Below are 21,822 nucleotides of genomic sequence, written 5' to 3' on the forward strand. Positions count from 1 at the left end.
ATGCGTGCTCCCTCTGCATGCCCACATCCAGCACCTGGCACAGAATCCACCGTGCTGAAGGAGCAGGGAGAGCCCTTGGCTTGCAAGGCAGCCGGAGCCGCATCCACAGCCTCTCCCTCCAGCAGCTTTGTCTTCCCTCTGGAACTCAGAGCTCTTCTGCCGTGACAGAGAGAAACCATAAGGGACAATCAGAGAGGTTAATAAAAAGTTGAACACGTTCTTTAATGACAGCTCGAGCTGGAAATGTGAGTCTTCTGTTTGTGTTTCTTTGTCGCTCGGCTTGAATATCCCTGCTAATTTTTTGAATATTGCTGTAGTGTACAGAAGAATTGCTGATGACACATTTTCCTAACGCGCGCATTACACAAAAGGAGATTATATTTTAGCCTCTTTTAGAGACTATAAAATCAGATTCATCCTAATGAAACAGCAAATAAAAAGGGTTTTCCCTTTTCTTTCTCAATCTCTTGGCATTTTTTCCTCCTGTGGTTTTATTCTTCTCCACCCTCCTCCTCTTTCTTACATTATCTGTGTTTCCTGCTCATTTCAACTTGATGACATGTTGCTGGGACAACTAAGTCTCGTAACCTTCTTAACTTTGCCATTGTCACTGCCTGGAGTGTATTTAGGAGGAGTGTTTTAATTTCTTTTCCAACGCACAGCGCCTGCCCCGTAGAAAGATATTAGAAATGGAGGGGGGTGGGGGGAAGAAGGCTTTTCTTCTATAAATGTATGCTATTCAAATCATCTCTTTTTTTATTTCCTTTAAACCCATCATTTGTATGCTGTAGGTCGCTACTTTAAAACCCGGCTCGCTGTCGCTGAAAGGATCACCCGTATAATGATGTCATCCATATTCAGCTGAAAGCTCAGCTCCACTGGAGCCCGGCGCTTCCCCCGCATCCCCAGCCCCATCCTCACCCCTATTGCCATCCCCAGCCCAGCCTCAGGCTCCCAAGTGGTCCCTGCTCACCCAAAATCTCCCTCTGGGAAGAGCAGCCGAGGCTGATGGATAAAGGGGCGGACAGGCATCAGGGGTGTTTGTATGGGGAGCATCACTTGCATCGCCCACCACACATCAAGATGAGTTTGGAAGAAGGGACTGGCTCCTTCCCACGGGTTATCCCACGGAAGAGAAGTGATGATTCACACTGAGCCCCAAGGATTCACCATGCCAAGACTCACTGAATCCAACTGTCCCAGCACCCTTATAGCATGGGGAGCCTGGGTTCTGCAGAAGGGGTTGTAGGGCTCAGCACAAAGTGCCCCAACAACACCAGATACCCAACTGTACCCCTGCTGTTCACGCGATCTCCTCGACACCAGTTAGTTGTCGCCCTGACACAATTATTGTACCTGGATCAATGCTCTTTTAACAACTAATTGATCTTTTATTAGCATATAATAACTTACTTATTAAATCTAAATTAAAGACTTAATTGAGACACTTAATCTAGAGTGGCTCAGTGTATCACTCTCATAAGCATAATGTGTAATTTAATTAATTGACGGCGCTGATAATGGCGTGTCATCTGTCACATATTCCTCCTGACCTGGGAGCCAGAGGGGTGTGCAGCAGCAACAGGAGCACAACACCAGGCTCAATCCACTGCCAAACCAATTCACCTCCCCACTGAAACACTCCCAGATAGGCTGCCTGGGATGAGAGATCGATACTAACATGTTATCTGTGCAGAAGGAGAGAGCGGGTGGACGCGTGCCATGAGCTGACAGCAACAGCAAGGGCACCGTGCTCTGCCTCAACCTCCCTCCCGGTGGGGATTAGGGTTAGGATTTCAGTTCCAATTCCCACTGTTGCACCCAGAGCAGCAGAAGGGTTTCCAGCAATGCCTTTGAGCTCTTCACCCCATGCATCTGCTTTGAAAATAGGGCTGGGGAGAAGAAAAACACGGCAGGGGCCGCGGGTCCCTTCCTTCTGCTGCAGCTCAAATCTGGGTCTGCACATCGTTTTCCACTTCTTCCTCCTTCGCCCCACCGCCGTTCTCCCCGTGATGGAGAATTTCATCTTTCAAAACTCTATGAGATTTAATTTAAAAAAAAAAAAATAAAGTAAAATAAAAAAAATACACAAAATGGCAAAGGGAGGGTTTCTGAAATAAAAAAATAAAGGTAAAGAGATGATGGTTGGAACAAAATGTTCCGGAAGAAAGCTGTTCCCTTGGGGTTTCTTTTCTTTAAGCTTTGCATATTACAATTTGAAATTTTTGTAAAGAGATCCCCATTTTATATTCACACTGGTAGCCTGAATTTAAATATCTCTCTCACCTGAGATTAATACAGGCTTCACCCTGAATTACTTCCCAGCTCTGAAGTACAGCTCTAGAGAGCTCAACTCTCCACAAATTCACTTCTCTTTTAGAGGCATAAAAGCTTAGGAAATATATGAAATATTAAAAGAGCGTGTGTGCCGGGGCAGAGAGGGGGAGAGGGAAGGCTTGGTCATGGGGGGGCCCCTTTGATATGAAAACCCACTTTCCCTCAAATGAAAGCACAGATGTGCTGGCACAGGACTCTAAAGACAAAGATTTGAGCCCAAAGACGACGCCTCCTTGTTGTATTTTGTGATTGTGAAGCCCTGCACAAGGAGCAGGATGCAAGCTATGTCACGCACAAAAGACATCAGCATTTCCATCGGCAATAGAAAATATCAAGTTTCTCCAGAGCAAAACAACAAATGAGGTTATAAACAAACTTGAAAGCACAGCTCCCTATAGCGCCAACTCGGTATTAACCAAATGCACGTGATGGGGGGAAAGCACCTTGCACGTGCTCAGGGCCCATTAGCTAATTGCTGTAGAAATCTGACATTCTATATCATGATTTAACCCTCAGGCCCCTGGGTCATTGCTCCACCTGGGCTCTCTGCATTTCTTCTGCTATCACAGCCATGGTTTCTCCACCCAAGGAGATTGGTGCAAACTGAAACCTTCCATTCTCCGCATCTATGAAGCAAAGGGATGTAAAGTTTTCCCTTGGAAGACAATCCCAGAATGGCTGGGGTCAGAAATGACAGCAGCAGGTCCGTCTGGTCCACCCAAGGACTACACAGAGCATGGTGCTGTGAGCCATCAGCAGAAGATACAGCACACAGCCTAGGAGCTGCAGCCACCAGCACCACCTCCGGGCACTCTGCATGCCCAGCTGTGATGGCTCCTCCAAGCACTGCTGGTTCCTGACCCACACCATAGCTCTTGCCTCCATCCCTCCTGTCCCAGACTATAATTCCTGCTCCAATGGTCAGGTTTTCGTTTCATCCACCTCCTTTTAGATTCTACCTGAGCTTTGCTTGTGGGCACTTAATGCCATGGGCACAGCATGCACTGTGATGCTTCACAGCCATCAGAGAGTTTGGGCTGCACTCATGACCACCACAGCAACCTTCCCTTGAACATATGGTGCTCAAGAGACATCAGTGCAAGGAATACCACCTCTTCTTGCTCCCTGCAGTCTCCAAGGTGTGCAGGACACCCTGCACCATGATTACCCCAAAAACCACTAGGTTCACAAGCCAAACTCAAAGACAAAACCAAACCCAACAGGGATGCAGTGAGTATGAACACCAACACTAACCAAGCCCAGCTCCACTTTGGGATGTCCCAGCTGGATGTTCTCCATGCAATTATCACCACCAGCTCTACAGCCCAATGCCTCACAAGCAGCAGCTTGCCATGGCTGCCAGACTCAAGCTGTGATGTGTCAGCGATGGCACAAGGCTTGGCTTTGCTGCTTTGCCCCCTGAAGCTGCATTCCCTGTGCACGTGGGTGTGCATGCATGCATGGTTCTGTTTGAGAGGGGCCGGCTGCTGCAGCAGAAGGACTTCTGTGCAGCTCTCCCTTCTGTCAGCTGCAATAAATTTCTTCGCTAGTGCTTCTCCTCTGAATCGAATATAGTTTATTTCATTTTAAAAGTCCTTTTTTTTTCTTTTTTTTTTTTTTTCATTTCAGGAAAATGAATGTTAGAGCCAGATAAGAAACTATAGTCTGCTTTCAAGAAGGTTACAAGAAAACTGCATCTTGCATTACTAATCCTTTATCTTTCATGTTAACAAAAAGATTACTGACATATTTTTGAATGAAAGAAAATAAAATAGCAAATGCATCTAAAGAACTGTGTAACTTTCATGCAACACACAAATCGGTTGTTAAACGTGGAGAAAAAAAAGGAGGGGAATGAAGGGAAGATTCATAATACATTTCCCTTTGTAAAGTGAGCAAACCAACTTTCTATAATAAGGGAAACTACTGGAGGATTGGAGGAGGCTCCTTTCATACACGGAGAACAATGTTGCTTTTAACTGGAGGCTGGATTTGGGGGGTGGAGGGGGAAACCTCCCCTGCTGGGGTCTCCAGAGGGGGTTTGGGAGGTGCTATGGGATGGGCTGCATGGACCCAAGTCCCCCAGCCCCATCCATAAGTTTTGGCCTGGAGGAGCCATTGGTATGGCAAAAATCAGGTATGGGATGAGAAATATCAGGTATGGGGTGACGAAAATCAGCTATGGGGTCACACCACGTGGAACACCTCCAGCTGCCCTGGGGACGTGTGCAGTGGCCCCACAGAAGGAGCAGTGCCCTGATCTCAGCCCTGATCTCCCCTGCCTTGGCACACTGCGCTTCATTAGAAAACCCGTAACTGAATTACCTGACCATTCAGTTCTAAAACCCTTTTGATTGAGAATTAGTTAATTACATTGAGCCCAGTATATTCCTTGTTAGAAATTTTGCCCATGTTCCCGAGATATGCAACGGTGGGCTCCGCTTGCACTGTGTCCTTTGAAATGCATTTAGGACCTCTGAATCTCTCTCCTCTTAACGACGCATTGTTCGTTAATAAGTGGCCATAACACCTCCCCATTAGGAAATAGCTGTCTGCCATTTGCTTAGGCTGGAACAGGTAATAATCCCAATGAACTGGATCATGTTGTAGAATGAAAGGGGATATTTACGAGATGGGCACATTGGTGTCATTCTAATGAGATGATTTCCTAACCCCAAAAATGCCAGGTCTGGGAACCCAGGCAGGAACACTGCCCTCATTATCTTCTCCTCTCAAAGATCTCCTTCTCCCTCCAAACCTAAAGCAATCGTTTGCACTCAGATTTCAGTCCTACCAATGGAGAACCAATGGGACGTGGTTAGTGGGGATGGTGGGAATGGGTTTGTGGTAGGACCTGATCATCTTAGAACTCTTTTCCAACCTTAAAGATTCTATGATTCTATGAAAATACTCCTCAATTGCTCTGTTTTGCTTTGATTGCTTTCTCAAGCCCCACCTCCCCAAGCATTGCTTCACTTGCACATCTCGTTTGCATTGTTCCCCCTGTGCATTGCTCCATTTGCACCTTGCCCTCACTCGTACATTGCTTCCATTGCATTGAGAACTATTGGTGATCAGAGGATGGTTGGACCGAGTGATCCTGTAGGTCTTTCCTAGCCTTGGTGATTTTATGATTCTATAACTCATTAGCCTCATTTGCACACGGCTCTGTTTGCATAAACCTGTGCTTGCACCTACCCCTACTTGCACATCATTCCACTTGCACGTGGTTGGGCTTGCACATCACACTGCTTGCACATTATTCTACTTGCACATGGCTCTGCTTGCACATCATCCTGCCTGCATGTCCCTGGCTTGCAAACTACTCCTCTTGCACATCACTTGCAAAGTCTTGCCTCTTGCATTTGCTTCTATTGCCCTCTGCTGGGGACTGTCAAAGGGACAGCTGATCCCTCAAGCGCTGTGCCTTTCCGTCTCCATCTCCCTCTGCGATTGTAGGGGAACTCCAAGCTGGGGTGTTTAACACAGGGCATGGAGCAGCTTGGCTCTGCCTCTGAATCTACTTTGCATGGCTTGAAAGCACGCTGTCAAGCCTGCCTAGCTATGGTCCCAGGACAGTAACGTAGGGGATGGTACATAGCAGCAGGACAGACAGACAGGGGACAGACAGACAGGACAGAGGAGGGGACAGATGCCCACCCTGCAGCTTCTGCTGTGAGAAGTCCTGGCGTGCCTGCTGGATTAGGGATGATAGAGGAGAGGAGCGCCTTATAGAAATTAATTCCCAAAGTGTAATTAACATCTGGGCCAGCTCGGCGCGCTCCCCAGCTGCTAATGAACCATGGCACCGCTTTAATTCCAGCGCCACCACACCATCTTCTTATTAAATCCAGGAGCAGGTTCCAGCACATTTCCCTTCGAGGGAAAAAGGAGAAAGAAACGGAGCAGGATTTGTCTCAATGAAATATGATAGATTAGAGTTGGCCGGATAAAGAAAGTGGGGGGGGGGGAAGGGGGAGAAATTTCCCATCTTGTGCACGCATATCACTGTATTCTCTTTCGCAATGACCTCCTTCTGCCCCATCCATCAGCCTGGGGTTGGCTTATTCTAACGAGCGGAGCCTTTTCTCATACGGAACAGGCCCATCAGACTCAATCTGCATGCCAATTACCGGAGCAGACCCCCTGATACTGAAAAATGGAAATTAGCCGTCAAGCGGGCTGGGCTGGATGGCCTGCGCTCCCGCTGCTCCCAGACACCCGCAACGAGGGAGCCCCCAGTGGAAAAAGTAATCAGGAATAATAATAAAATAAAATAAAACCCACACAACTAGCATATTTTACTGTTGTTTGCCTTGCTTGCCAGCATTCGGGGTACAATGTGGAATTTACCAGAGGGCAGGAGGATGGGGAGGGGAAGAGCTGGGATAATTGCGTTTAGGTGATGCACAGGAAGGATGCAGGGAGGTAATGTGACTGCAGGGGCGAAGCAGAGCTTGGTGCCCCAACGTGGGGGGGCAGCAGGAATCGCAGTGCCCAAACTCACCAGCTGCTATCCCACCTGCAGGGATCTTCCATGTAGAAATGGGAAAGGCAACAAAACCCAACATGCATGCCACGCTCAAGCTGGTGCCCTTTAGATCTCCCAGGGAGGGTCCCAGAGAGCTTTGCTGGAAGCTGATCAAGGTGCTGGGGGATGGCTCGTGCACCGACCCCAATTGCTAAGAGCTGGGTAATGCTGGAGTGTCTGAGGAGACAGAATTAAACCTCAGAGGAAAGGAGAGACGTGGCAGAGAGCAAAGGGGGGACTGGGGGAGGATGGGGACACACATCGCCCTTTGCAGGGAGCTGTGCTCCCGGGGGCTGCAGGTTGACAAACATCACTTTGCCTGCCTCCCTGCTCTGTAATAACCTCATACATCAACCAAGGAGACTGGGGAGCGTGGCTGCAAGGGCTCTGCTTCCACTGCCATCATTAGCCTGGGGTCCCTCTGCTCCACATGCAAACAGGCTGGAGTCCCCACGAGGAGGGACTTGCATCACTGCTTCCTGCATGGGCACAACCAGCCTGACATCTAGTGGCACAGGGCAAAGCAGATGTTCCAAACTGTGGGACGACTGGGAGCCCGGTGGCCCCTTCTGCTCAGTGCATGTCTCCAGGGCCTGGGGACTCACTGCTTCCTATCCTCTGCTGCTCTTTGGGAACATCCAAGCAGCAATCTCAGAACTCAGTTTTGAGAGGTGTTCATTATCTCTGTCCACGTCCAACCTCTTTATCCTCTTCTAACTTCCCTATTTTAGTGGTCCTAATACAGTCAGGATGCCCAGCAACCCCCATTCTCCAGAGTCTCTGCCCATTGCAGAGCTGGAGACCAGAGTTGGAGGCAGTGGGAGCTGGTGGAGACTGTTCTGCCCAAAGAAAGCACCTGGCTAACAGGTTCACACATGGGGTAAAAGCAGGACAGAGCTTCTGAGTGACTCAAGTGCTTTATTGGGGGCCCAGCTCCCCACCATTCACTCAGCAATGCTGCGGAAGGACTGGACGGCAGGGGTCACTGCTCCCCATTCCACTGGCTGCCGGTACTCGCCCTTGGGCAGCAGGTACTGCCTGCCCCGGTAGTTGGGGTGCTCATAAAACACCCAGATGCCCTCCAGCACCCGGCAGGCGTGGACCTCACGAAAGTGGCACTCCTCCAGGATGGAAGGGCAGTCTTCAGTGGCTTCAAACATCTGCCCACCGAAATCCCCCTTCTCAAACACCTGGATGTGGCCCTGGGCTCCACTTGGCTGGAAGGAAGAAGGGAGAGAATTGCAGGGGGTTTGGGATGCGTCTGGGGTAGAAGCAGAGGCAAGGCACAGCCAAGCTCAGGTCAAGCACCAACACACCAACACACCAGCATGGTTCTGAATAGCTCACATCAGCCCCTAAACACAGTGTGGGGTAATTCTTGACCAAGCATCATATGCAAAGAGCACTTTCAGCCTAAACCCCCACCACAGCCCAAGTTCCAGATGGGTGTGGAGAGAGATGAGCACGTGCTGGGCTCTATCCTATGCAGGCAGCCTGCTCAAAGCCTGTAGCCACTCAGTGCGAGCATCAGGAGGGATGCACCCCTCTGCTCCCCGCTCCTCTGGGCAATGAGGAGTTTAATGAGCTGCTGACCCCAGCTGGGTTGTATTACAGGCGAACGCAGCACGGGTATTTTCCACTGTGATTTCAAGCGCTGTGTTGCCTGAAGGCACCGTGGTGGTTTTAATCTGTGGCTGTCTGGACACAGTCTCCCCCCACCTCCCCTCCGCCTGTTCTCACTACCAGCCCCAGCCAAACTCTGCAGGGTCTCACAGCTCTGTGTCACTGCTCCAGGGGCTCTGAACCAACATCTACGATCAGTCGGTCCCCATGCCACCTCCCCAAGTATGGGAGGGGAAGCCAAGCACAGGGGACATGCAGCATCACCTCTGCTCTTCACGGTGGCGGAGGACGCTTTGCTGCTCTTACACCTCCCACGTGCTCTTGCTCCATCCCTTGTAGTAGTTCAGAGCTCTGAAGTGGCTGACAACTATTCCTAGGCTAAGGGGTTTACTCACACCTCAAACCCACAACAGACGAAAGCAAAAACCTCTTGCAGCTTTAAGACCTGCTCCATTCAATGGCAAATCATGGTAGTGCTACCCATGTCAGTAATGCACAGATCAGAATCATTAAGGTTGGAAAAGACCATTAAGATCAGCTAGTCCAATTATTGACCCATCAACACTGTGCCCACCAGGCATCAGCTATGCTGCTGGTACTGACACCAGGGCAGTAACACTCAGCTCTAACACCATACTCCCACCCTGCCAGATTGGAGGCTGCTTCCCCCTAAAGTCATTACCCCAGCTGTGGCACTTGGTGCCACACACCTATTGCTGTCCTCTTCATAGGGACCCCAGGAAGATGGGGGCTACCAGCAAGCACCATCCCTAGAGGTGCTCAAAGCCAGGATGAATGGGATGCTTTGGGCAACTTAATCTGAGGGGAGGTAACCCCACACGTGATGGGGGCTGAAAGCGGATGGTCTTTGAGGTTTCTTCCAACCCAAGCCCATCTATGACACGACAAAGCAACTGAAGTGGCAGGTTGGTGAACTAAGACACCCCTAGGGAAGCATCACACTTACTATGTGGACAGCTTTGCAGGAGCCGAGGCGGTCATTGAGGCCCATCCAGTGGTGGTAGTCAGGATACTCCCCCCGCCTCAGCACATACATGTTCCCCGAATAGTTGGGCCTCTCATAGGCCACCCAGGTGCCTCCCTCCACCCGGATGGAGTTGCAGCGGTTCAGGTAGGTGTGGAAATCAGGGCAGTCGGCGTTGCACTCGTAGCGACGACCCAGGAAATTCTTGTCTTCATAGAAGGTGACCTGAAAGACCAGCAGGAGAGAGAAGCAGGGGGTTCCGCCTCCCTCCAGGAGCAGCATTGGTGTTGCCACTGGAAGGGCATCGCTTCAAAGCACACAGCCATAACCTGAGCCCATCTGTAAGCCCTGCTGCCTCCAACATGGAGAGAGATAGGAAAAAAAAAAAAGGCAAAAAAATGAATTCCCGAACTCAACTGTTCCAGAGAAAGGACAACTGATGTGCAAGTCAGTTGATTCGACATCGTGCAGACTCAGGCAGCATTTGCCCTTTTCAAGCTTCCTTAGAAGGGCATCAGCCCCATGCATGCTGCCTGGGTCGTTTGGCAACATTGGAAATTGCCTCAGCCAATTCCCACAGCTACTCTGGACAGAATTTTCCCTGCCCCGGTGATTTAAACATCTAACACACAGGACTGTAATCCATTTTTCCATGCACACCAGCCTGACTTCTTCACCCTCTGTCCCCAAAGGAGACTTAGCTAGTGCTAGGGCAAAGCAAAACACCAGCAGTCTCAGTATCCCCTGGTCATAGCTTTCCCAGTCATAGCAAACATCAACCAGCTGATTCCTTGTTTATTCCATAGTGCATTAAGATACACAATCACCTCTTGATCCCAGCTAGCTGTACTTCACCTACAGCACCTTGGCTTCTTGTATTGATTTAATATCACTGTGATAAATACAGTCCAAGGCTGCCATCTCAGCCTTGGAACTAGACTCAAATCTAGAACCTCACTATATTTTTTTATACATTCACTTTCTGTAAAAAATAAGTTAGCCACTGTTACTGCTGGTCAATCAGTGTGCCTACCAGCACACTGACCAGGGTTCACGTGCCCTATCACAGCAACATATTTGCCTATTAAGTTGGCCAAGGTGGCCTACTGTTTTGTAATAGAGAGCTCAACTGAGGTCCCCTTCCCACCCTGAGGAGCACAAGTATCTTTCAATTCAACACTACTTTCTGTTCCTTGGGAGATATTCTCCCTGTATTTATAAAGCCACAGAAAAGTATGCTATAGCCACTAAGCAGTGACCAACTGGAGGTGTGGTTTGCTGCTTTCTTTCTAAAGCACATAGAGGCTGAAGGAGACGGCTCCTGCCCGCCTGTGTTGCCCTTCACACACCCCCAGTTCACTCCAGTCCCTCACTCAGCACTTCTCAACTTCCCTGTGATGCTACAGACACAGAGGAGGCAGACGGTTTCCACCCACAGGACGATGACAGGTGAACTGCAGATTTCAATTCCAGATCCGTCAGTTCCTTTCAGTCACACGTTACTCCGATGCAAATCGCCTCCCGTCAGTAAAGCCATTCAGTTGCTCTGCTCACAGTGATATCCCCTTAGCTGCTCACTGTCCAAACTTTTCTTTGGGGCTTACCTGGCAGATAACAGATTTGCCCCAGCAGATCTTCCTTACATGACTGCAAAACTCATACTGCATCGGCCACCTAACAGCAATTACCACATTTCTTCCTACAGCAGCTGTGTTAGAAGGAAACTCATAAGCAGCAACTGTAAGCAATACTTAGCAGTACCTAATAAAGCAGCACAGGGGCAGTGACCTCTTTCTAGGGCACATCACTTGCTTAGGTTGTGGGAAATACCGTTTCATGGGCTCCTTTGCCTTTTCTTTCCCTCTCTGCAACATGAGCGTGGCACAGAGAAAAGATGAGATTTGCACTCATTCACTGATTTAACTGATCCCAGACATTTTGCTGCACATAGTGAATCAGGCTCGTGTATATATTGTGTATAGGCTGCAAACAAGCTTACCTTTGGTCCAGCCCTGGACATTTTCTGTTCCAGCCAAACTTCCCAGTGCTGGAGGCGAGTCAGGACCTGTTATAAAACAGGCAGGACCCAGGCACCCTTTTTATAATGGGCTTGTTTGAAACCAGACAGCCGCTTTGTCATGAGAATAGGATCCAAAAATTGAGTCAGTGATTCTGAGGCTATAGCCCGTTTCCAGAAAAGCAAACAGGATTATGGAATAAAGGAACGCTTCGCCGTCCTCCCTTTGTCATCATCTGCTGAGTCAGAACACCAAAACTCTGCCAAACGCACTCAAAACACACAGCCCCCTGCCAAGTCCTGGAAAACAGGGGTGTAGGGGGCTATTTTGGCTGCTCTCCTCCTTGTAAGCATGTCAAACAAGAATTGTTCCCAGTCAGCTCTAAAGAGGCCTATCCCCATCTGTAAGGAAGAAACTCAAGTACTTATTGGAGAACTGTTCCCTCACAATGAAGGGAGGGAGCCAGGAAAGGGTGGACAAATGCACAGGGAAGAGCACAGGGTTGCAAGGAACAGATTCTGCTTAAAGGGCCTACTTCAAAAGCACACAATGGAAACATCTGCACAGCAGAGATGCTGTGCATTTTTATAGTATATCCTCAGCTGAGTTGACAAAATTTACCAGTGATAAATTCCACTCAAAAAATCTTACCCCACTGCTTGCAATTCAAGCAAGGGATCATTTCTTCTGCCCTCCTCTGGCCCACTGAGCAGGGAGGGAGAGGAATACTGGCTTCTGTCTATCCACACCTCTCCCCAAGCCACTGCATTATAACAAACACCTCTGCAGCTATTCACTGCAGCATCCCAAAGGCTTAGCAAGACAAAGGGGCACGAAGCTGGCACAGCCGTGCCTGAAACACACAGACCTTATTTCTCTGCTGTCCCACACACACTGCTGCAGCTTTGCTGCACCTTGTAGGAAGTTACACTCGCATGTAACCGTCAGTGACAGAGGCACAGCACTACCTCATCCTCTCCCTATTTTAGGTGTTCTGATTCATCTAGCACTGCTGTTCAGAGCTCTCAGTGCTAGCAAGCAGTGGAGACATCCACAGATGTTTCAGAGTCCAACCAGAACCGAGTTCCTACTAGAAGGCAATCCAGCAAGTTCAGCAGGACATCTCCAAGCTCCACTGCACTGATGCTGACTAAATATGAAAAACTCCCCTCGTATTGCCTAATGCCTTAGAATTAAATCTTACAGTTTTACTAAGTACTAAAAACAGAAGTGGAACTAGAGCTGCCATCAGTGCCAAAGAACAAAAGCTGCAGATGAATATAACTCTGCTTTCATTAAGAACTGACCCAGAGCTCAGGTGTTGACAGAAAGCAAGGTCTGGTCCTCAAGTGACACTGAGCAGCCAAGGTGACAGAGGACAGGTGCTGAAGGTTTGGAGGAAGACTCACCCTCAGATACTGAAAAGCTCAGCTTTACAAATGCTTTCCTATGGCACAACTTCTGAAGATGCCAAATCTTCAGCTGGTAACGATGAGCACACGTTTACCAGACCCCAAATCAGTACCTGATGCCAGCTCCAATTCCTGATTCAAATGGACTGCCTCCCCAGGAATCCAGAGAGACCTTCTGTAACTAGCAGCCTGACTGCCATGAGCCCCAGGGCACTGAATTCCATTGCCTCCATCCACCCTCAGTGTGGATAACTCCTAACAAATCACACAGCTGCTGCATTCAGCCATCCATGCAATCAGTGCCTCTGCATACTCTGCCTAGCTCACTCAGGGGCTCAGCTATGAGCACACCTCCCCAAGAGAGGGTCCACCAACACAGCGTGAGAGTGGGACTCACTCAAGTTGATAGTCTGCTAAGAAATAACAAATGTAGGAGATTGTGTTTGTGTCAAAATACTGCACTAAGACAGCCTGCAAAGACTTCGGCTCCACTGCTATTAAGAAATCAGTGCTTTTCTCTCAGCTGACCAGTATACAGTTCATTGAAGCAGTGAAGATGCTGTGTTCCCCTAACAATAATTGTATAGGTAAAACTCATTCCCTAGAGCTTGTGTCAGGCTTACCTTGAGTTTTATTGACATCTGTCAAACACGTCAAATATACAAGAAAGGTAATTCCACCCAAATCACACTGCTTAAGTGCTGTCTTCATATTAAAAAAAAAAAACTATAGCATTTCATTCATAAACGATCAAACATTTGTTTTTCACATTTATAAAAGCAGGGCAGCTGGCCTGTACAATAAAGACACGTGTGACAGCCAGCTGTACATCAGGAAAGGCTCCTTTGCTGGACACACACACAGACACCACAGATGGTAACCATGACACCAGCCTCCTTGCAGCAAGGGGCACATGTACTTCCTCATCATCCTCCAGCAGCACGCACCTTCCTTCTCATTTACCAACACAACAGTTACAGTACATTCCTGGGAAAGCAGCAGCTATTCCAAATCCTAAACCAGAGAGATGTCCAAATCCTAAACCAGAGAGATGTCCAAATCCACACACAGGCTGGCCATCAGATCCACATCGAGCGCGTGCAGTCAGAACAGCCGCAAAGTCTTTATGGGAAACGTTTTCAGGACAGCGCTGTCTGTTCCCACAACTCTACAACAAAGCAGAGGTGCAGATTTTATGCCCAACACTTATCGAAGACAAAGAAAAATGGGAAAAAATAAAGGAAATAAAAACATTTCCTATGGTTTGAAACATGCAATAGAAGAGAGTCATGAGAGCTTGCCTCCAGCTCCTAAACCACTTCTGCTTGGGAAAAGAAAGACTGCAAAGTAACAATTATCTGAAGCCTCACCCAATTCTCTTAAACAAAAGGTGAGACAGGTAAGCACAGATATTAATACACATCTTTCAAAAGATGGCTGCTCAAGTCTTTATTTCAAGTCACATAGAACATGCCTATCTGCCTTTACAGATCCCAACAAAGCACCTGCAGAGAACAAAGGAGGTGCCGAGCACACACATAACAAACTCAACTAATAAGAGGTTCTGACTGCAAAATAAATAAAACCAAACACAAGGCTCTTGGGAGAATCTCCACTGAACAGCTCCCAGCCTCTTCCACCTAGGCTGTGCACACCAACATGGGACAATTCCTCTAGGAATAGAAGAATCAAGAGACGCCTTCCACTCACCCTTCCTTTCCTTCTGGTGCAGAGGAACATGATGCTATCCTGCAGCCTGCTTGGAGCCCACAGCAGGAGGGACGAGGCTATCCAGCTGCTGACGGTTCCCTGTCTGAATCAGCCATTCGTAGAACTTGCTTTCCACCAGCATCTGGAACTGCTTCCTTTGATCCCTGCAACAAAAAGATGATCAGAAAAGAAGCATGCGGAAGTAACACTTTTCTGTGCTTATGAACTTCACTTCCAAAACAAGCCTCTACAAATCCCAGCTAAGAGCTGCGCTTGGTTCAAGAACCGTGCCCAGAAAAGAAAGCTTCTACCAAGTGAATATAACTAAAATTAACCCCAAAGGCAGAACTCAGTTAGGCATGCAAGCTTCCCCACTTCACTAGCAGCCACTCTGCTCCATAAGGCCTCCTCTGCTTTACTCTCAGTGCACAGATCAGCAGCGAGTGCTCAAGCACCGAAGACATAAAATTTTGTACTGACAGCATTTGAAGAGAGAGGATGGAGATCAGGAAAACTGTGTGTATATAAACAGCACTCCTCAAATAATTTCCATTGCAGGGAAATAACTGCTGTGTTTTTGCTAAGAGCAGCAACAACAGGGTGCATCACTTAGTTCAGGCACTCTATCAGCAGTCACATGTCCAAGAGCAGCACAGGCTCATGGCAGTATTCCTCCAGAGTAGCATCCCAGCCATCTGAGATCAGCTCAGCTCCTGAATTTCTACTCTTGAATAGCTCCTGACAGATATTCTTTTTTTTTCCCCCCTGTGAGCTTACACAATTCATTTCTGAACCTACATAAAACACGAATGTTTCCAATATCCTGTGGAGATTGCATGGTTTTGTTTTGACCCCGTTCCTAATTTGTTTTGATGCTTCTATCATGCACTGGGAAAAAACAGCAAACCATTCCCATACATTTCTGTGTCACTCAGCTTCAGAGGGGCCTCGTATACCCTTTTTTCAAGTTAAAGATTCTTCTTTGCACTGTCACTTCCATTGGAAACGTTCACTGACAGATCCCCCAGAAAGCAGGTTTCTAAGCTGGAAACTAACCTAAATTCCTCCCCAGTGAATATGAACACAAAGGCAGTCACTTCTTTCTTCTCTTAGAGTTTATCTTCTCCAAGTGCTTATTATATACCTCCATCTGCTACAGACCCTTAAAGGCTTTCTCTCTGATGTGCTCAGAAAATGAGCAAGCAGGATTTTACGCTTTTACAAGTTGTTCTTCAAGCTCTCTTTCAGGTCCTGTCTTACGGGGCTTTTACCTTTAGCCTGGCAGGATTTACATTCTTTTTTTCCCCCACTCTCCTTCTTCAGACAGCTTCAACTTCTCGAAAGACATCTTCTTACTCTTTCACCTCCCTGTTCAAACACCAGCAGCTTTTCTTCTTTCTACAAGTCTGACAATCTGCTTGCTCTGGGTTGTCTCTCTAGCTGTCTCCTTGCCCACAGAGCACAGAGGCACTTTACACTGCCAGCTGCCCAGCTTCTTTCCAGCAAGGTTCTAATTCTGGCACATTTTTCCCCCTTTCATGAAATAAGCCACTCCAGTACCAAGCTGTCACCTCCTCTGACTGCTGCAGAGGCTGCTAAATCTTAGTGCATCGTCTATATAATTTAATATTTCTTTAATTGTTAGATTTTGGTAGGTAAAACACATTCATAAAAACAGGGTGAGAAGCAGCAGCCTTGGTTTCTATTGCATGTTTCCAATGGGTGAAGTAGGAGGAGCACTGTAGATGAGACCAACAGACACAATGCTCCAGCACAAAAGCTGAAGTTAAAACTTTCTGCTGCTCTTCAAGATACAATGCTGAGGTTTGAAGGTTTTTACATCTCTGTCACCACTACTGGATCACTACTGCTCAGCCATCCTCTGCTTGTAGCAAAATCCTCCCTAAGGATCCTTTCTCCTTCCCACTGCGGAGCTCTTTCAAATGCAGGCTCCTCTGCACAAAGGCAGCTGGTGTTCAGAAAGGAGCAGGGAAAGCTCAGGAGGCTGCTCTAAAAACAACCAAACAGACTACAGCTCTGCAGCTTGGTGTGACAGGAAGTGCTGACTGTTTGACTCAACAGGTTTTCATGTTCTGTGCATCCCACAAACTAAACTTCTCTAAGATCACTGCTTCTCTGCACCCAGTTACGTGTCCACTGTAACTCATGGACTGAGCACACGGAACAAGAAGAAAATGGAGAGCTCAAATACGGCTTTTTGAGGGATCAAAAGTTGTTTTCACCTCTTCAAGACTTTTAAACCAAGTATCTGGATTTCTACCTCCATTCTGTATTTGCAAAGGAAGATCCTCAGATTGCTGCATCAAAGTAGTTCACAAAAGATAAAGCAGCAAAACTGAAGCTGACAGATTTTTACACCTGACAGCCCAACAAAGCACGCTGACAAAGAAAACAAGGTGGACTCTTTCAGAGCTCAGCAACAGGCGTTGAGAGAACAAACAGATGCATATCAGCACAGGAGACCAGTGAGGAGAGGCCCAGCTAGTACAGTAGAAGCTGGGCAGAGGATTTTAAAGGGAACTTTAAAAGCTACTGTCCGTGAGGTGATGTATTCTAAAATCCACATGCACATGCTTAGCTCACCTCAACAACAGGTGGGACAGTAATTTAAAGCTTCACTGTAAAGGTTGGGTTTAAGAATGATCACCAATCAGCTGCAGGCCAACAATTGGTGGAGCTGTTGTTCAGGGTACTGGCCCAGATCTCACCCATGTCAGCATGCAGCACTGGAAGCAGAACAGAGACAGCAAGGAGACAATACCCTCATGAGGGAAGCCATAAGCTCATGCCACCAGGACACCTCAACTTGGCCCTCAGCAGCATCTAGGCATGTTTTCCTTCAGCTTTGCAGGTTAGGAAAATGCAGTCACAACAAAGCATTTTTTCAGTTGTAAACATGATTCCCCTCACTATAATGCCAAAGACCAGGATCTCAAGATTGCCGACTTGCTTTAGAAGTGGCAAGATGTAGCCCACACAAACCAACCCAGTACTAAAGCATTTTTCTGAACCACACTGAATGATGTACAACTGTGCTGAGCTTCAGATGCCTTTCAGGATACAGCACTCACTTGGTCAGGCACGCCTCCTTCACCATTTTCTGCCAGATCTGCACCTTCTGCTCTCGCTGATTCAGTGCCTTCTGATAGGCATGGGGAAGCCCCCCTGGTGTCTCTGTGGTGTCTCCTTCCATCTCAAAAGGAATCACAAAGGTGTAGAAGTCCAAGGGCGGCAGGAGGCGGAAGACGCTGGCATCACTGCCCTCCTTGCACACCAGCATGGGGCTGTCCCAGTAGTTGGGCACAGTGGCCAGCCCCACTTGAGCCATGTGGTCTTCCAGCATGGGGTAATGGGTGTGGAAAGGGGCAAAGCTGATTGCTTGGTTTCCCGCAAGGATAAGGGGCTGGGTAGGAGTCAGAATGTGAAAAGTACAGCCAGTGGTGGAGGAAAGAGACAAGCAATGGCAAACGGTGATGACTTTGATATTGTCACAGCTGTGGACGTGAACAGATGCCTCCACAGGGCCGAGCACAAACGTGCTATTCTGGCACTTCTCAATGGTCACAGAGCTGCAAAACAACAAAGATACAGTGAGCAGGGAAGACTGCAACTAGAGCTTAACAAGAGCTTAGCACTTGAGCAAGTGCTGAAAGGACATTTGGCTGTGCCTCAAGAGAACAAAACCTCACCAAAGAGGAGAGAGGAGATAAATGAAGGACTCGTTGCAGCGATGAATTCTGACATGAGCACCCACCAAGGTGTCCGAGCTCTTGGCCAGTGTCTGTTTGTAAACCTGGCTCATTATCACCATAGGGGACACCTCAGGCACCACACGAGTGTTACAGGCAATCTTTGCTCTCCTGGTTGTTCCTTCAACTGCAAAACAGAGTTAATCAACGCATTTAAATTAAAAAAGAAAAAAAAAAGAAAAAAATAAATAAAGGATATACATGTCTGCCAGAGAGAAACAGACATGATGGTTCACTGTCCACATCACTCAGCAATCTCTCAAGGAAATAATCAGCCCCAAACTTCACAGCAGTGCAGTGACACTGTGTCACCACACACAAGTCCTGCTATCCATCCTTTTAAGGGGTAGGGTGCCCTTGCAGGTGAAGAGCTGTGATTCAAGGCATGAGAACCTTGATCAGTTCTCAGCTTTGCCACAAACACATCACATTATCTCTTTTCCATGTCTGGCTGTTCCTAAACAATGACCAATGATGGTAGTGATAAATGACCTCACTCAGAGGGGCCTTTGAAAGCAAAGTCATTCATGTTTGCTCACAAAGTAACCCGAGGACCAGAAACTACACACAGGCATCACACAGCACCCTCTACTCTCCCAGGCTCACCCCTAAGCTATCACTTTCCCTATATTTACTAACAGCAGAAGGAAACAGGCAGTCACAATGCCACTGCCAGATGCCTGGTCACCAAGAAGAACTGAGACTGGAAGTTTGCCTCTAAGAATAAAGGTAAGACCTGCAGATACCTTGCTGTGCCCACGCAAGCTTCTTCCCAGACCGTAGGCAGGCAGTCATTCCAAAAGGATTTATTATCAGGCAGGAGCGCAGCCAGTTCTCTAGTTTGGGGAAGGAGAAGGTTTTGGAGATCTTAGAGTAGCCGTTCTGCCCATGGCAGGGCTGCCAGAGGGCAAGCTCATGCAGAGGATGGATGGTCCTCGAGTTGTTCACAGTGCCTTCGATGAGGAAGCTGAGGGCACAGACGGCTTCGTAGGACACCAAGCTGTTGTGGGTGGCGTGCGAGGAGGCACCGAGCTGCTCTGGCTCCAGCAGCAGCTCCAGCATGTCTGAGAGGTGTGTGAGCACAAAGGCAAGGTGGTCCTGGTCATTCCAGTTCTTAGGGGCAGAAAAATAAGAACAAGGTGAATTCTCACATAGCTGACAAGCTCCACCAACTCTGTACAACACGTCTTTGCTTATACTTGTAAAAGAAGGAAAGCAAGCCAAACTCGGTCCTGCTGCTCTACTTTTTCCACACATAGAAAGGAAGTTGGATTCACCATCAAGCACACCAAAAAAAGAAACATGGTGTCATTCTAACTCTAAGTATCAAATATTTCATTTTAGAAAGCAGAAGCAGATTCTCCTACAATCCTTCCCGCACAAATTCAGCCATCTGCTGCTAGTATTGAAGGGAGGAAACAAATCAGTAACTGACAGCCAAGGTCTTGCTATGTGTCTGTTGGAAAGATCGCTGCATCTGCTCCAGACCTTCAGCTGAGATTGAGTGCTTCTGATGCGGAGCCAGAGATAATAAAAAAAGCAGAGGGTCATTCCTTCACAAGCAAGCAGACCAATAAACCAACCAGGCTCTGAAAGAAGCATTAGTTCAAATTTTAAAGGGCTCCATTCGAAGAAAAGTGGGAGATTGGAGCTGTGGCTGGCACCAATAAAGACAAGCTTTGCTGGCCGCCAAGGTGCAGAATTAATACTCAGCTATGATCACACCTTGTCCTCACTGTGCTGGGGGCAGGAATAACACACCTACAACAGCAGCTGGAGATCGTAGCACTGTGACAAAGATCCTCTGGAACACAGGAACAGCTCTTGTTCCTGTTCAGAATTACATTCTATAGCTGCCCCTGAAGCACAGCTGGAAGAAAACATCGACTTTTCAATTCCATTGGATGCTCCAGTGCTACCTCACCCACAGCCATTTATCAGTTTCTCTCATTTTTCTCTTTGTTTTTTAAATCCTCTAGTATAAGATCACGCAGCCCATTTTTAATGGTTTCAGCTTGTTCCAATCTACATTCCCAGGCCTGTGCAGCTCATAACAGCCCCAACAGAAATCAGCTGAGGCATGCAGACAGCCTTTATGACAATGCTGTCAATTTCACTGACAAATACAGACCTTCCCACAACCTGCACCCAATACATCCACCTTACTTTGCTTCTTTCAGAATGCTTTACAGGATGCATTCACAATTTCACGCTCTTGATCCATAGGTGACCAAATGTACTCAGCCCCTCAGAAACACAACTTCGTGTAGCTTTGCTAAGGGGCATCTTGGAACCTCTTTATTCTACAACAAACCATAGGGCAGCAGTTTCCAGTACAGGATAAGCTTCCTGTTTGGCTATAAAGAACTGCAACGGCTGCAGCTTCTTAAAAGGAGAACACAAAGGCTAAGAGAGCAGCTTCACAACAACCGAGCCCACCCCACCATGCCCACAGTGCCATATTTCCACAGCTCTGAACACCTTCAGGCACGGTGACCACCCTACCTCCCTGTGCAGCTGTGCTCTTTCTGAGAAGAAACACCCACATCTAACCCTCCCTAGTGAAACTTGAGGCCATCACCTGTCACCTGTGAGAATAAACCTAAAGTTGCTATGCTCTCCTTTCTGTGAGTTACAGAGAGCAATGAGGCCTCCCCCTGAGGCTCCTTCTCCAGGCTACACATGGGTATATACGGCTACATGGATATAACCACTGACACCTTATTAGCAACAATTACAGGGAACGCATCAAATCTGCTTGCTATGAAGGGCGGCAGCTCGCCCTGCCCAGGAAGGCCCAACAAGGCAGCCTCCCCTCCCCACAGCCTCACTACCTTGCTGTGCCCCGCGGCCCTGCCCGGCAGCCCGGCAGCCCTGGCCCTGGGGCTGGGCCACTCCTCGCCGATGAGGGACGTTCGCAGGGAGGCTTTGTTCAGCTGCTGCACGTAGAGGAAGAGCAGGAAGCGCAGCGTGTCCACGGAGAGCTGCCGAGAGGGGAGAGGCCGTTAGGTGTCGCCGGCCGCCCCGCGCCCGCCCCGGCCCCGCGCCCTGCCTTGCCGCGCTCCCGCTCCAGCTCCTCGGCGCTGCCACACGCCGCCTCAGCCTCGGCGCGCTGCAGTCGGCGGGGCGGATCGGGCGGCGGGAGGAGGTCGTGGAAGCGCTCGAAGTAGAGCCAGGCCAGGTCTCGGCCCAGCTGCAGCTTGCCGCAGGCGATGTGCCGCCATCGCGGCCAGCTCAACCGCGGGTAACAGCCCTCGGCCGCCCGCGCCCGCGCGTACGCCGCCATCTTGCGCAGGTAGTGGGGGCCCAAGCGGGCTGGCGGCGGCACGGGCAGCGCGCCCAACAGCAGCGGCTCCGTTCGCGGCCACAGCGCCGCGGCCGCCGCCATGACGGCCGCGCGAACCAACGAGAGGACGCTTCCCGCCCGCCCCTCGGG

At 48.7% G+C, this 21,822-nt stretch overlaps 2 protein-coding genes across 2 annotated transcripts; both read right to left on the reverse strand.

Moving 5' to 3' along the window:
* Positions 1-1,917: 1,917 nt before the first annotated feature.
* Positions 1,918-13,359, reverse strand: CRYGS (crystallin gamma S). The gene is made up of 2 exons (XM_052686200.1): positions 9,459-13,359; positions 1,918-8,085 (listed from the first exon to the last, which is right to left on the reverse strand). Exons 1-2 carry the CDS (start codon positions 9,756-9,758, stop codon positions 7,813-7,815), a joined length of 573 nt encoding a protein of 190 aa, XP_052542160.1. The 5' UTR covers positions 9,759-13,359; the 3' UTR covers positions 1,918-7,812.
* Positions 13,360-13,514: 155 nt separating this feature from the next.
* TBCCD1 (TBCC domain containing 1) lies at positions 13,515-21,807 on the reverse strand. The gene is made up of 7 exons (XM_052686199.1): positions 21,439-21,807; positions 21,221-21,370; positions 19,133-19,499; positions 18,327-18,513; positions 17,709-18,206; positions 14,617-14,780; positions 13,515-14,074 (listed from the first exon to the last, which is right to left on the reverse strand). The coding sequence occupies exons 1-6, from the start codon at positions 21,772-21,774 to the stop codon at positions 14,651-14,653; spliced, it is 1,668 nt and encodes a 555-aa protein (XP_052542159.1). The 5' UTR covers positions 21,775-21,807; the 3' UTR covers positions 13,515-14,074; positions 14,617-14,650.
* Positions 21,808-21,822: the final 15 nt, after the last annotated feature.

The sequence above is a fragment of the Tympanuchus pallidicinctus genome, unplaced genomic scaffold (assembly GCF_026119805.1).
Source record: "Tympanuchus pallidicinctus isolate F22 unplaced genomic scaffold, pur_lepc_1.0 scaffold22, whole genome shotgun sequence".
NCBI classification, from domain to species: domain Eukaryota; kingdom Metazoa; phylum Chordata; class Aves; order Galliformes; family Phasianidae; genus Tympanuchus; species Tympanuchus pallidicinctus.

Coding starts and splice junctions, on each gene's coding strand:
- CRYGS (XM_052686200.1), bottom strand. CDS start 9,758: ATGCTGCTCCTGGAGGGAGGCGGAACCCCCTGCTTCTCTCTCCTGCTG. Junction 8,086..9,458: donor CCTGCAAAGCTGTCCACATA/GTAAGTGTGATG, acceptor TCTTCCTTCCAG/CCAAGTGGAGCCCAGGGCCA.
- TBCCD1 (XM_052686199.1), bottom strand. CDS start 21,774: ATGGCGGCGGCCGCGGCGCTGTGGCCGCGAACGGAGCCGCTGCTGTTG. Junction 21,371..21,438: donor TGGAGCGGGAGCGCGGCAAG/GCAGGGCGCGGG, acceptor CCCTCTCGGCAG/CTCTCCGTGGACACGCTGCG. Junction 18,207..18,326: donor TATCTCCTCTCTCCTCTTTG/GTGAGGTTTTGT, acceptor GTTGTTTTGCAG/CTCTGTGACCATTGAGAAGT.